Source organism: Bos mutus, chromosome 25 (genome assembly GCF_027580195.1).
Source record: "Bos mutus isolate GX-2022 chromosome 25, NWIPB_WYAK_1.1, whole genome shotgun sequence".
Taxonomy (NCBI): domain Eukaryota; kingdom Metazoa; phylum Chordata; class Mammalia; order Artiodactyla; family Bovidae; genus Bos; species Bos mutus.
Window position 1 is genome coordinate 20,198,483 of NC_091641.1, and position 16,059 is coordinate 20,214,541.

At 46.8% G+C, this 16,059-nt stretch overlaps 1 protein-coding gene across 2 annotated transcripts in view; it reads right to left on the minus strand.

Moving 5' to 3' along the window:
* The window catches only part of PRKCB (protein kinase C beta), a 374,767-nt gene that overhangs the window by 61,606 nt on the left and 297,102 nt on the right, over positions 1–16,059 (minus strand). For both annotated transcript variants that reach the window (XM_070362076.1, XM_070362075.1), the window contains exon 10: positions 314–487. In XM_070362076.1, the coding sequence (XP_070218177.1) occupies positions 314–487 (174 nt within the window). The remainder of the gene's footprint in view (positions 1–313; positions 488–16,059) is intronic.

Sequence of the window (16,059 nt, forward strand, 5' to 3'; positions counted from 1 at the left end):
GATCGTGGGACTGAAAGTCCTGAGTTCCTGTCCCCAAGTCACCTCTTGCTGCCAGAGGAGGGCCCTGCTCAGTTGGTTATAAAACCAATTGCCTGAGTTCCTTTATCTTTGTTGAAACAGCATCTGCCTCAGGGGAGAGCGCTTCTCAGTGGCAACCTCAGAAAAATGCTCCACAGCCATCCCTGGGCCTGACAGCTTTCTGTCTCCAGGATGGGAAGGGCCTGGGTGCCTCTATGGGGTGGCCACTGCTAGAACTGCTCTGGCCAAAGCCTGGAAGCCCGGAGGTGGAGGGGTCCAGCCCCCAGGTAGTTACCATGGTCTGGAAGCAGGAATGCAGCTGGGTCAGGAAGGGCGGCTTCCCGGGCAGGGCCAGCACCCGCTTCTCCACCATCGTGCATTCCACGTCATCATCTTGGATGACCACGTCCTTTTTCAGGATCTTCACAGCATACAGCTCATCTGTGCCTTTTCGCTCTGAGAGCATGACCTGCAAGACAGTGGGCATGTCAGTGTAATTGAAGGGGCCCCCAGTGAAGCCAGTGGTGGCTGAGGGTCATTCAGATCCATTCAAAGCTCCTTCCACGCGCCCTCAGTGGATGCTGATATGATACATAAAGTTTCCCCCGGACCTTGAACCTTGAATGGCTGAACCCAATCGAAAAGAGGGTGGTTCCAAGACAGAGACAGACTCACCGACATAGAAAACAAATTTATGGTTACCAAAGGGGAAAGCGGGGGTGGTAGAAGGATAAATTACGGAGAAGGCAATGGCACCCCACTCCAGTACTCTTGCCTAGAAAATCCCATGGACGGAGGAGCCTGGTAGGCTACAGTCCATGGGGTCTCGAAGAGTTGGACACGACTGAGCGACTTCACTTTCACTTTTCACTTTCAAGCATTGGAGAAGGAAATGGCAACCCACTCCATGTTCTTGCCTGGAGAATCCCAGGGACGGGGGAGCCTGGTGGGCTGCTGTCTATGGGGTCGCACAGAGTCGGATACGACTGAAGTGACTTAGCAGCAGCAGGATAAATTAGGAGCTTGGGATTAACAGAGACACACTACTATATATAAAATCGGTAAACAAAAGGGGCCTTCCCAGGGGGCTCCGTGGTAAAGAATTTGCCCATCAAGCAGGAGACTCGATTTTCGATTCCTGGGTCAGGACTATCTCCTGGAAAAGGAAATGGCAACCCACTCCAGTATTCTTGCCTGGGAAACCCCTTGGACAGAGGAGCCTGGCAGGCTATAGTCCATGGGGTCGCAAAAGAGTCAGACACAACTTAGCGACTAAACAACAACATCAAAACAACAAGGATCTACTGTACAGCACGGGAACTATATTCAGCATCTTGTATTAATAATAACCTCTAATGGAAAAAGAATCTAAAAAAGGAATATAGATAATATAAACTGAATCACTCTGCTGTACACCTGAAATTAACACAACCTTGTAAATTAACTATCCTTCAATTTTTCAAAAGAAAAAATTTAAAAATAGAAGACAGTTTCAAGAGTGATGAGCATGTATTAAGATATCCCTCTGGGACACATATCAATGTCCAGTCAAACATAAACCCCATGAGGGCAAGTATCTTTGCCTGTTTTGTTTGTTGGTGTACCCCCGCAAGCCTGGAATAGTGTGCCTGGCACACAGCAGACGTTCAAGAAGTATTTGTTGAAGGAAGGAATGATTGAATTCCTGATAAAACTGAATTGGGGGCAATGGTTCTCTTGTTCTTTCAGTTATTTAATATTTACTAAGAGCCTGCTAAGCATGGAGAAACACCATTAGATGAGCAGGCACGTTTCCTGATGCTGCATTCCAGGGAGGAAGGAGGACTTTGGACATTAATTACAGGGATGATTAATGTAATATTTTAACATCCCCTCCTGTGTCCTGGGGCTTCCTTCCACACAGCCGTGGTCACAATCAGAGCATGTTAATCAGCGTGGCTCGTGACACATCATTATTTTCACTGGTTGTGACTGTGCCAGAGGGAAGAGTGACCCGCAGGTACCGTTCTCAAGAAGCCTCTTAGAAGCATGGGGCAGGACCATGTTGTTCAAGACCTAACCTGGTCTGGGGGCTTCTGAGAAGGCTTCCTGGACGAAGAGGCAATCAGATCCAAGTAAGTACACACTGCACACACTGGGTCAGATATTTTGCAGGCAATAATATCAATCGTCACATTATTTTGAGTACCATGTGCCAGACAATGAGTGGTTCTCATTTATTATTTCTCATTCACTTTGCCTAAGACTCTGGGAAGTCAGTACCATTAAGAACTGCATTTCATAGGGAAGAGGCAACATAGGGCTGGCCGATTAAGAGGCACAGACTATTAGGTATAAAATAAGCTACAAGGGTATATGACACAACACAGGAAATACTGCCAATATTTTATAGTAACCATAAATGAAGTTTAACCTTTAAAACTTGTGAATCACTACAATGAATGCCTGCAACTTATACAATATTGTATATCAACTATGCTTCAATAATAAACAAATATAAGTTTTAAATTAATGAATTGAAAAGAGCTCTATCTTATAGGTGGCCCACGGCAGGTAAGTGACCTGTGACACCAAAAATTCAGTTAGGGACAGAGCCAGGATTTGAACCCAGTCTATCTGAACTAGAAGAAATGGAGTAGCCATCATGGTCAACAAAAGAGTCCTAAATGCAGTACTTAGATGCAATCTCAAAAATGACAGAATGATCTCTGTTCATTTCCAAGGCAAGCCATTCAATATCACAGTAATCCAAGTCTATGCCCCGACCAATAATGCTGAAGAAGCTGAAATTGAACGGTTCTATGAAGATCTACAAGACCTTCTAGAACTAATACTCAAAAAATATGTCCTTTTCATTATAGGGGACTGGAATGCAAAAGTAGGAAATTAAGAAATACCTGGAGTAACAGGCAAATTTGGCTATGGAGTACAGAATGAAGCAGGGCAAAGGCTAATAGAGTTTTGCCAAGAAAACACACTGGTCATAGCAAACACCCTCTTCCAACAACACAAGAGAAGACTCTACACATGGACATCACCAGACGGTCAATATGAAAATCAGATTGATTATATTCTTTGCAGCCAAAGATGGAGAAGCTCTATACAGTCAGCAAAAACAAGACTAGGAGCTGACTGTGTCTCAGAACATGAGCTCCTTATTGCCAAATTCAGACTTAAAATGAAGAAAGTAGGGAAAGCCACTAGATCATTCAGGTATGACCTAAATCAAATTCCTTACAACTATACAGTAGAAGTGAGAAATAGATTTGAGGGATTAGATTGGATAGACAGAGTGCCTGAAGAACTATGGATGAAAGTTCATGACATTGTACAGGAGACAGAGATTAAGACCATCCCCAAGAAAAAGAAATGCAAAAAGGCAAAATGGTTGTCTGAGGAGGTCTTAAAAACAGCTATGAAAAGAAGAGAAGTGAAAGGCAAAGGAGAAAAGGAAAGACACACCCATTTGAATTCAGAGTTCCAAAGAATAGCAAGGAGAGATAAAAAAGCCTTCCTCAGTGACCAGTGCAAAGAAATAAAGGAAAACAACAGAATGGGAAAGACTAGAGATCTCTTCAAGAAAATTAGAGATACCAAGGGAATATTTCATGCAAAGATTGGCACAATAAAGGGCAGAAATGGCATGGACCTAACAGAAGCAAAAGATATTAAGAAGAGATGGCAAGAATACACAGAGGAACTATACAAAAAAGACCTTCATGACCCAGATAATCATGATGGTGTGATCACTCACCTAGAGCCAGACATCCTAGAATGTGAAGTCAAGTGGGCCTTAGGAAGCATCACTACGAACAAAGCTAGTGGAGGTGATGGAATTCCAATTAAGCTATTTCAAATCCTAAAAGATGATGTTGTGAAAGTGCTGCACTCAATATGCCAGCGAATTTGGGAAACTCAGCAGTGGCCACAGGACTGGAAAAGGTCAGTTTTCATTCCAATCCCAAAGAAAGGCAATGGCAAAGAATGCTCAAACTACCGCACAACTGCACTCATCTCACACACTAGTAAAGTAATGCTCAAAATTCTCCAAGCCAGGCTTCAGCAATACGTGAACCGTGAACATCCAGATGTTCAAGCTGGATTTAGAAAAGGCAGAGGAACCAGAGATCAAATTGCCAACACCTGTTGGATCATAGAAAAAGCAAGAGAGTTCCAGAAAAGCATCTACTTCTGCTTTATTGACTATGCCAAAGCCTTTGACTGTGTGGACCACAGCAAACTGAGGAAAATTCTTCAAGAGATGGGAATACCAGACCACCTGACCCGCCTCCTGAGAAATCTGTATGCAGATCAAGAAGCAACAATTAGAACTGGACATGAAACAACAGACTGGTTCCAAATCAGGAAAGGAGTATTGTTACTCTGCTTATTTAACTTATATGCAGAGTACATCATGAGAAATGCTGGGCTGGAGGAAGCACAAGCTGGAATCAAGATTGGTGGGAGAAATATCAATAACCTCAGATATGCAGATGACACCACGCTTATGGCAGAAAGCAAAGAAGAACTAAAGAGACTCTTGATGAAAGTGAAAGAGGAGAGTGAAAAAGTTGGCTTAAAACTCAACATTCAGAAAACTAAGATCATGGCATCTGGTCCCATCACTTCATGGCAAATAGATGGGGAAATAGTGGAAACAGTGACAGACTTTATTTTTTGGGCTCCAAAATCACTGCAGATGGTAACTGCAGCCATGAAATTAAAAGACACTTGCTCCTTGGAAGAAAAGTTATGACCAACCTAGACAGCTTATAAAAAGCAGAGACATTACTTTGCCAACAAAGGTCTGTCTAGTCAAAGCTATGGTTTTTCTGGTGGTCATGTAAGGATGTGAGAGTTGGACTATAAAGAAAGCTGAGCACCAAAGAATTGATGCTTTTGAACTGTGGTGTTGGAGAAGACTCTTGAGAGTCCCTTGGACAGCAAGGAGATCCAACCAGTCCATCCTAAAGGAAATCAGTCCTGAATATTCATTGGAAGGACTGATGCTGAGGCTGAAACTCCAATACTTTGGCCACCTGATGCAAAGAACTGACTCATTCGAAAAGACCCTGATGCTGGGAAAGATTGAAGGCAGGAGGAGAAAGGGATGACACAGGATGAGATGGTTGGACGGAATCACCGACTCAATGGATGTGAGTTTGAGTAAACTCTGGCAGTTGGTGATAGACAGGGATGCCTGGTGTGCTGTGGTCCATGGGGTTGCAAAGAGTCAGACACGACTGAGCAACTGAACTGAACTGAACTGAACCTGAACTCAAGGTCTCTGCCTTTATATGCTCCACTTGTCAGAGCTCCAGAAGAATCCTCCAGGAGTTTAGGTGGCTGAGGAAACGAAAATGCTCACCCCTGACTTGGCTGGAGGATCAGACACAGCAAGAGAGGCCTCAGGGGGCCAGAGGGAGCCTCGGGGCAGGAGGGCAGCTCCCATGTTCCGCTCAGCTCCTGCCTGGATGTGAGAGGCTTCCCTGGACTCCTGCAGGGAGCTCTCAGCCGAGGTCCCCACCCCTCTGTGCGGTCTCCTGGCCACATCATTTTCTCTCATCAGAGCCAGGGGTGGTCGTGGGCGACACAGATCCAGGAACTTAGAAATCTTAGGGAGAAAGTCCCTGACACACACACTTCCGAAGCAAGAGGGCTTTTGCAGCCTCTTTCTCCCCAAGCCTCACCACAGAAATACGAGCTGCCAAGCTGAGCAGATCCTCGCAGGAGTTGCCTGGGCAGGGCAGGGCTCAAAGTGCTGGACTGTGTGTCTTCAGCTTATTTCCCATCTCTCTCTGCTCCCTCACGGGTACCCAGAGCCGTTTTTCCTTCCCTAGCCCTCACCAAGGCACAAACAGTGACTCCACTAAGCTGTAAAGAGTAGGCTGAAGACAGGCATTTTCTGCTCCCAGATTCCCCAGGAGGCCAGGGCTGGGGCAAGAGCAGGGAGGGCCATGAGCAGAGGTGGATGTGTAGAGGGAGTGAAGGCTGGTAGAAGCCGAGCCGTCAGCTGGGATGACCCCCCAGGACACAGGAGGGGCTCAGCACTGCAAGCGTGGACAGACCTGCTGTCCCGTCACCACTGGTCAATGTACCGTCTAACAATCCTGAATACTTGTGAACACCTCACCCCACCCAACCACCACCACCCAAAAACCCAGGAGAGGGGCCCTGGACTTCTTGAATGTCAGTGCAGCCCCTTGGCTGGAGGAGGAGCAAGACAGATGTCTGGGAATTTCCCCAGGCACCAGGCGCAGGCACCATATGTCTGTTTCAACTACCCCCATTCTACAGATAAACAAACTGAAGCTCAGAGAGCTGAACCTGCTTGAGCTAATGACTGTTTAGTCCACGTTCGATGCATGAGACGGGGCGCTCAGGGCTGGTGCACTGGGACGACACTCAGGGATGGGATGGGGAGGGAGGTGGGAGGCGGGTTCAAGATGGGGGACTCGTGTACACCCGTGGCTGATTCGTGTCGATGTATGGCAAAAGCCACTACAATATTGTAAAGTAATTAGCCTCCAATTAAAATAAATTAATTAATTAAACAATGCAAATCTGACCAGGCTACTCAGATGCCTTAAGTCCCTCAGTGGCTCCCTCAAGTGAAACAATTCCATGACCACGTCCTGTTCTCTCTTTCCCTGTGGCTATTCTACTCCCACTGCCTGCAGAGTCCTCTCACACTCGTTCACTGCCCTGAGAGTCTGAGATTCAGCTCAGATGTCACCTTCGTCTATATCCCCCAATGGTCCACGAGACCAAACGGGTCACTCCCTCCTCTGGACCATGGGACTGCTTTGCAGCTCTGCCAGCTACTTGACGCGGATGTTCCCTAACTTCAATCACCATTCATGTGCCTTTTTTTTTTTTTTCCACATTTTTCCCCCTACCACATAAACTGGTATTTCATCAGTATTTTTAAAACCCAGTCACATCTTTACTTAACCACACTTATCTGAAAAGGAAACTCTGGATCACCACCATTAATGGCAAGCCTATCGCATCCTTAAATGAAAGATGAGCAGAAAAATAAACATGAACAGAGCAGCGCTAGGAGATTCTAGCTGGATGCTCCTGGCTCAGCTGAAAGTGCTGAGCCAGACCCTGCATTTTCTCCTTGTTTAAGGAAAAAAGTGATATTAGCAAATGTTAGCTATTGGTGGCATGCAGTCAACAAATGAGGCTTTCTGGTTCAAGTAATTAGAAAGACTAAGAGAAAACACAAAAAAAGAGAGACTAACCTTATCATGCTGCAATTTAATTTTATTGCACATCACATCTACTTACCACCTTTAAAAACTCAAATTACTAAACTAAAATCGTCTTGCAAATGATCAATACTATGTGCTTTACATCTCAGAAAATACTGTTGCATTCATAGTTACAGTTATTTTTTTGTGTGAAGAGTCTCAGTACCTTGCCTTTCCTAAGCTACAGGAGTAGGGGGAGAATAAGCCAGTACCAGAAGGCCATTCACACAAGTGAATAGTGTGGTTGTGTCCCAATAAAACTTTATTTATAAAAACAGGTGGTGTGCCCAACACTGGTAGTTTGTTCTAGAACATGTATTTCAAAAAAGATAGATAAAAATCAAGAGTGACTGCATTATCAAAAGTGGCTGAAGTTTAAGTTGGAAATGGACCCTAACATACTTTTCAGTTCTTCCAGATCCTTACCAGAATCTTCTGATTGGGCAGGGGGTCTATCTGGCCACAGCTGATTGGATCAGAGGTAGAGAACTGAGGTTAAGCCAATCAGTTAATCAATTAAGGTTGAGCCAATCAGATGCTCTCATTTAAGAATGTGGAATTAGGATACTCCCAGCAGTCAGTCTGGGGTCCTGAAGAGAGAAACAGGCAGATCTGCCTAAAGTGGTCTTTTCCTACACTTGATCTTAGCCAAAAGGCTGAGAAGCAATAAGTGGTTCCTTCCTACCACACACAGGCAGAGAAAAATGGCCCAGATGTGGTGGTGGGGTGTAGGGTGAGGAAAAGAATGTCAGGGAATGATCAAAGGCTTTGCTTTCCAGTTCTTGGTTCCAATCTCTCAGGAGGCTTGGCCGTTTCCATAGAAACCTCCATATCTCCCCAATAAAGTTGTTATTTTATTTATACTACCTTGAGTGGATTTTTATTTCTTAGAGATCCTGTAAGACAAAATTATTGTTTGAGGAGCTCACATTCTTAATACAAAATAAACATTTTGGGGAGTCAAATAGCATCAGGTTAGTACATGACCTAAAACAAGGCAAATTCCATTCTTTATAAACAACAGTGCCTCCAGTATCCTTGCCTGGAAAATCCCATGGACAGAGGAGCCTGGCAGGCTACAGTCCGTGGGTTCCCAAGGAGTCGACGCAACTGAGCGCACAGCACAGATACCTGCCGATCTCAGGATTACATGGGGATATTTGCTTACAAGACAAGGTTTCAAGTGCCACCTCTGGTCTAGAAGCTCTGATTGTGGCCTGGGAGTGAGCATTTTAACAAGCACCTCCCCTTGATTCTAATTACTAAATGTGTTGCTCTGAGGAACCATGTGTGTGTGTGTGTGTGTGTGTGTGTTAGTTACTCAGTCATATCCGACTCTTTGTGACCCGATGGACTACAGCTCTCTAGGCTCCTCTGTCCCTGGAATTCTCCAGGCAAGAACACCACAGTGGTTTGCCATTCCCTTCTCCAGAGGATCTTCTGGACCCAGGGATCAAACCCAGGTCTCCCACTGTGGGCAGAGTCTTGACCATCTGAGCCACCAGAGAAGCCGCTGAAGGTCCAAGATATGTGCTCTTTCTCAAAGGGCAGAGTCTGTGCCCTGTCCCGTGAACGTGGGCAAGTCTGTGAAGTATTATCAAATCGACTCATTTAATGTAAGAGCGAGGACGTTCCACAGGTAAAACTCTTGAGTTTCCCAACACTTTTTCTGCAGTCAAGGGAACTGCAAGACAAGTTAATATTAACATAATCAAGCTTTCCTTTCAATAGGAATCATATCCTTGGAGGGCTTTTTGAGAGCTTCCTGAGAGCTTCCCCCACACCACGAAGGAAGTGATATTCTGTGGCGGTTTCAAAACATGTCTACAGACATTTGCTGTTTCTCAAAGGGCAGAGTCTGTGTGTGCCCTGTCCCCTTGAATGCAGGCAGCCTCTGTGACTGCTCCAGTGAATGGAACACTGCGTGATTCTGGAGGCAGCAGCTTCTGTCAGTTTCTCTTGGGACACCTGCCTTTGGAGCCCTGAGGCCACCGTGCCAGCAAGGCTACAGAATGAGGCCATGTGGACAAGAGAGGCCTGGAGAAGACACAAAGAACTTGCTGTCCAGACAGCACTGGGAACTCCAGCCCCAGCCGTCCCTGCTCCAGCCACTGCAGGACAGACCCCAAACCACAACCACCCAGGGGGTGTTCCCAATCTTCTGACTCTCAGAAACCATGAGAGGTAATAACATATGAGTGGCGTTGTTTGGGGGTCTTTGGGCTTCTCTGGTGGCTCAGATGGTAAAAAATCTGCCTGCAATGTGGAAGACCTAGGTTCGATCCCTGGGTTGGGAAGATTCCCTGGAGAAGGGAATGGCTACCCACTCCAGTATTCTTGCCTGGAGAATTGCATGGACAGAGAAGCCTGGCGGGCTACAGTTGTTGTTTTAGACCTCTGAGTTTGGGGACAATCTGTGGTACAACAGGAGGCAACTAGAATAGATTCATCTAAGTTCACATGTGCCCTAAAGCAACCCGTTCTTGTCAGCTGTGGCCCTGTTACCTGGCTTTATTTATGTCCTGTGTTTAATTATGCACACTCTTTTCAATCCAAAAATGTTTAAGGCTTCGGTTGAGATGGGCAATGGAAACAGAATTCATCCTGCCTTCCAAATGAGTCACCTTTTCTAGTTTCATCCCGGACCTAGAAGACTGGCCAATTCATTCATTTGTTCAGTAAACACGAATTAAGTGTCTGGAATATTCTGGGCGCTGAGGATGCAGAATGACAATGCCTTCAGGAAGCTTACACACCAGCACAAATGATTCCCATTCAATTATGATTAAACTCCTGAAAGAGAAGTGCACGGCGCCCATTGTGAGTGTTCACACGGAGGACTTAACCTGATGTGGTGGGCCAGCAAAAGATGCCCTGGGGAAGTGATGGTTAGGCTGAGACCTGAAGAACTGCCAGGACTAGCAAGATGGAGATGGGGGAAGGCATATTCCGGGCAAAGGGAAGCAAACTGTGTTCCCTTCAAATGAAACCAACCTGGATCCATAAACCTTGATAGGAAGTGAGTGCTCAAGTTCTAGAATTCAAATTCCAGATTCTAACTCCCAGCTCTCTGAGATGTAGCAAACAATCGTCAGCACTGGCAACAAGGTGGCGGCGGGGGAGGGGCGGCTGGACAGAGAACAGGGGACATTCAAAGGGAATGGGCCCGTATATGTGCCAGGAAGAAAGCAGGCAATGTTGGGGGGACCAGCATATAAGGGAAGGTGGCTAGTTTGGGGCTAATAATGATAACTACCCCTACTTCTTATTTACATGGTGCATCATCTCATGTAATTCCACACAGATGCAGTGCAGGTACTGCTACTGCTACTCACAGAGGAGGAAGCCAGGGCTTAGAGAAGTGAGGTGAGTGGTCTAAAGTCACTCCACTAGGAAGTGACCCTTGGAGGTTATCTGTCTCCAAAGTCCATGCTCTTAACCATCTGATTCTCTGAGCCCTATGAATCAAGGGTTGAGTCATGAGGCTGCACCATCTGCATATTATTGCTGGAGTGTTTCAAATCTGACTCCAGATCCTGGCCCTGTTCTGCTTTCCCTACCCACCTCTCTTGTTGAGGCTTTGGCCCCTATGTCCTAACTCATGGCCAAAGACAGAACAGTAGGTCATTTCTCCATTTCTTATACAACCAGGAACAAACCAGTCATCGACTTGTCCAGATGAGCTTAGTCTGAGTTAGTGCTGCAGCCATGATTCCAGTTCATCCATCCAGTCCCTGAGCCCTCCTGGGAATTCTGTGCCAGCCAGGATGCTAGGCACTGGTAATGCACCTACAAACAGGATAGACATGGCCCTGCTTCTAAGGAGTAAGTGGCTGAGAAGATCTTACCTGCCTCCTCCTGTGCCCTCAAGTAGGGTTGGAACAAGAGAAAGAAATGGCAGAAAAACAGCCTGAGCACCAGCAATGGCAATGCCATGCTCTAAAATGTTCCTTTCTGTAGACATGATTTTTTATTGTCTGCAGTTTCTGGAGCTTCCACTTCAGTTAATACCAACATCGAGGGCGTGGGCTGTTTGTTCAGCTGTCCCTCCATCTCCTGGGTGAGGATTCCAAACAGACTGAAAGGCTGTGCTGAAGTGATGTTCTTATCAAATTCCCAGCCACATCTGTTCCCCGAGAATCTTTTGGGAGAGATGTGATAAACAGCAGCAGCTCCAATGACAGCAGATAAAGTGGAGAGTAGCCCAGGGATTCCTAACTGGAAAGTCGGTGGAGATGAACTTTACTGGGAAATCCAAACAGGAAAATGTGCCTGGAACCTTGGCTCTTGGGGGACGGGACAAGATGGCATTATGGTTAGGTCACGGACTTTAGAAATAGGAGACCTGGTAAATATCCAAGTTCCACCACATACTAGCTGTGTGGCCTCGGGAAAGTCACTTACCTTTTCTGAACCTTAACTGCCTCATCTATAAAACAGGGAAACTACCAATGCTCAGCTTTGGGTGGTGCTAAGGAAACTTGAGGGGATCAAGAACGAAAACGGTACATATGAATTCAGCACCGTTCTGGGGAAATGAAGAGTACTTAGGAACTGGTACTAGTAACAATAACAAGAACCAGAAGTCTATTCTTGCACACTTCAGGAGACCAGAAATTGAGGTAGGGTTGGTGCCTCCTTAAGGTTTTGAGGGATGATCAGTTCCAGAGGTCTCCCCCGGCTTCTGCAGTTGCCAGCAATCCTCTGCCAGTGGACACATCACCTGAGTCTCTTCCTCCATCTTCACATGCTGTTCTTCCCTGTGTCTCTGTCTAAATGGCCTTTTCTTATAAGGAGATATGTCATTGGATTAAGGCCACCCTGAGCTCATCTGAACTTGACATCTGCAAAGACCCTCTGCCCAGGTTGGGCTTCCCTCATAGCTCAGTCAGTAAAGAATCTGCCTGCAATACAGGAGACCTGGGTTCAATTCCTGGGTCGGGAAGATCCCCTGCAGAAGGAAATGGCAATCCACTCCAATATTCTTGCCTGGAAAATCTCATGGACAGAGGAGCCTGGCAGGCTACAGTCCATGGGGTTGCAAGAGTAGGCCACAACTTAGTGACTAAATCACCACCAGTCTAGGTGGAATTCACAGGATCAGCAGTTAAACTTGAATATATATACTGGGTGGAGACAATTCGGCCCACTAGGCTCGCTGGTTATCATCAGCTTCATCTTTTCAGAGAATGACCGAGGAGACGGCTTGTGAGCCCTGAACACAGCTCTTAACCGGCTAAGGAGACTGGCCCCGAGGGAACTGTGTGTCTGTGTGCTTATTGACAGGAGAGGGCAATGACAGTTGGGGACCAAGGCCCCACTCCCCACTCCCCCAACTTCAACAGACGCCTGCTGAAAGTCCAAAGCCGAACTGAGCCTCCCTCAATTGCTGTCTCTTGCATCTCTCATCCAGTGCCTCAAGTTTTATCAACTACACCTTCAAAAAACGTCCACCCCCAGCCTCCTTCCTGATCTAAGCCACCATGATTCGCACCCTGGTCTCTTGCAATTGCCTCCTGCATAATTCTCTGTTTCCACTCTACCTGCTCCCAACCTCCACGGACACGCTGTCCTGCCTGTGGGACTCTTCCCCGGAGATGCTCAACAGCGTGCTTTCTTACCTCGTTCAGTGTGACCTCCTCGCAGAGGTCCTCCCTGACCACCTTCCATCAAGTGGCAGCCCCTCTGCGACTCCCCACTCCCTTCCTCTTCCCAGCACTCACCACATCTGGCATCCTATTCCCCTCCATTTGTTTCTCTTCTCCCTCCCTAGAAGGTAAGCTCCAGGAGAGCAGCTGTTTGGTTTGACTGCTTCACTGTCACATCATCCACGTCTAAACACTCAATAAATATTTCGTGAATAAATAAATGAAAAGATCTGAGTGAGAGGTGTGCCTTCTAAGTTGTTTCAGTTGTGCCCAACTCTTTATGACCCCACAGACTATAGCCAGCCACGCTTCTCTGTCCATGGCATTCTCAAGAACGCTGGAGTGCGTTGCCATGCCCTCCTCCAGGGGATCTTCCCAACCCAGGGATTGAACCCAAGTCTTGTATGTTTCCTGCACTAGCAGGTGGCTTCTTTACCACCAGAACACCTGGGAAGCCCATGAATGAGGAGAAAGGAATTAAAAAGAAACCCTAGGTCTAGGTCACTAAAAATCTTTAGTGATTTAGCTCTCAGCATCATTTAATTTATCTATGGTTACATCCAACTTATAATTCACAATATATTTGAGGCAGCATTCAAGATTATGTAATATTAAACAAGTGGATTTTATGTTATGTAAATTACACCTTGGTAAACCTGGTTAAAAATGATTATATAGTACATAGTATGTATTTAAGAATGGTACAGAAAAACCCGAATAAACTTTTTGCCCAACCCCCAACATGTGTGTGTGTGAGTGTGTGTGGATGGGTATGCATGCATATATATGTGTATGTGTGTATTTTATAAATATAGTATGTGTGTTTGTATGTATTGTACTATTAGCTTCCTAAAGACCAAAGCAACCAGAATTACGTGAAACGATGACAAAAGTTTATATTTCCTATAAAGAAAATCATTGGTTGCAGAGAGAAATAAGCTTTCCCTGGAACTCAGGTCTAGAAGAAATGTCTCGTGTGGATCGTGAACATGCAGTGCTGCCATGGAGGATGTTCTTAGCAACATCCCTGCGACAGGGTCAGAGGAGGTCGAAGGGAGACCATTCCATCGAGCATGGTCAGAGCCCACAAGTTTGACTAATATACAGGGGCCAGGAAAAGATGGTAACTGGATGAACTCAGACGGTGCATCTTAAACTAGAGAGACACATCTGGGGCTCACAGAGTCCCCAAACAGTAATTCGGGAGGAGAGGGTCTGTAAGGTGCAGGGAGCTGAGGGTGCACGGGAGAGGGATGCAGAAGCAAGTCAAAGCCAGGTTATGTAGCAGGCAGGCCTCCAGGGGGACCCCGAGCCCCTCTGCCCGCCTCTCCCACACCCACCACACTACAGAGCTGGCTTGTGGACAAGGCTGGGCGCGAGTCTGCGGGACGTAGTGGGGCGCTGATCTCTGGCAAGCATGAACCCTCCTCTATTTTAGGGTCCCATCTCTTTGAGGGTCCCCTTGCCCTCTGGGAACGTCTCCTACTTTGGCTCCACCTTTTCCCTCTGAAGACCTAGAGTACTTTAGACCAGCTCAGTTCTGTCTTCAGGCAAATCCAGTTTCCCCCACCCTCCCCTCCCCTTTGCTTGGCTTTGCCTCGCAAGCCTGCTTGTACTGAGCTCCTGTTTCTCCAGGCTGCACACTGGAACTCCCTGCGGAGCTTTTACAAGCTGATGCTTGGACCACACTCCAGACCAATTAAGTAGGAATCTTCTAAATAGTGGGGGCCTTCCTGTGCTAGGCCTGGCCTGCCGTGGGGGAGGATGAGGAGAGGCCATCAGGATGGTACTGTCATCAGGGGTTGGAGCACTGGGCAAACATTGGCCACTGTTCTCCTTGGGGGCTTTCGCCCACTTGGGGAGGATTTTGAGAGAGACTTGGGTGCAGCCGGGTTACAAGATGAAGGTGAGTGTCCACATCCTCTTCTCTTTACAACACAGCAGGTATCCTGACAAGCTCTTTGATGTAAGAATGAGACTGTGACCTTGACAAAACTGATAAGCTCAAAGTTTATATCTAATTAGAGCTGTAAAATCACAGTAGGTAGAAGTTCAGTTCTGGATTCAAAGCATCACTCTATCATGTGCTTGCTGTGTGATCTCGGGCAAGTTATTCAACCTCCCTGACTCTTGGTTCCCTCATATATATATAAGGGGCACAGTGACAGTCCTCCTTCGTAGGGCTGTTGTGAGAGCAAGTGACATAATACAAGTGACGTTCAGAGCCTGGCATATATCAAGCCATTTTGTTTATGCCTCAGACAATAAAGAATTGGCGTACCCATGCAGGAGACAGGGGCTCGATCCCTGGGCCGGAAAGATCCCCTGGAGAAGGGAATGGCAACACACTCCAGTGTATTTTCTTGGGAAATCCCATCAACAGGGGAGCCTGGCAGACTACAATCCATCCATATGGTGGCAAAGAGTTGGTCACGACTGAGCCACTAAACACAGGTCTTAGTTGCGGCATGTGAACTCTTAGCTGTAGCGTGTGGGATCTAGTTCCCCCTGGAGCCTTAGCCGCTGGACCACCAGAGAAGTCCCAGGCAATGTTGTTAAAGCGAAGGAATAAATACAGAGAATAAGAGGGATGCTCCGGCTCCTTCAGTGGGGACAGCAGTTCCTTCCCACATTCTCCAGATGGCAGAGAGTGAACCAGAGCCATAGACCAAAATTTCTGCAAAATCTATTTCCCAGGAGATCCTTATGCGCAGCCCAGAGTGAAAGGCAAGGTCGTACTGTCTGTGTTTAGAGGTGGGGCTGGCACGAGCCCTCCTGGAGAGGCTAAGAGGACTCTCCCGCAGGGAGCGGCATGTTCAGGCCAGACGGGACTTCCCCGCAGAATCAGCAGACCATCTGTCATCTTCTAACATTCTGAACGGGGAAGTGATGATACACCCTGAACTCCAGGCCCCTCTGGACTCATCTTCTCTGGCAAAGCCCTCCTTCAGACTGGGCTGGGTTTGAAGAGCTGGCTTAGGCACCCCCCAACCTCTGATAACCAGAGGCATGGAATGAGGGACAGAGCCATTCCAGTCAGGAGACCCTGGAGGTGGATGTGGGGGTACATGTAAATCACAGTCCACCAAGTCATAGGGTCGCGAGAGTGATTCAATGATACACAGCATCTTAAG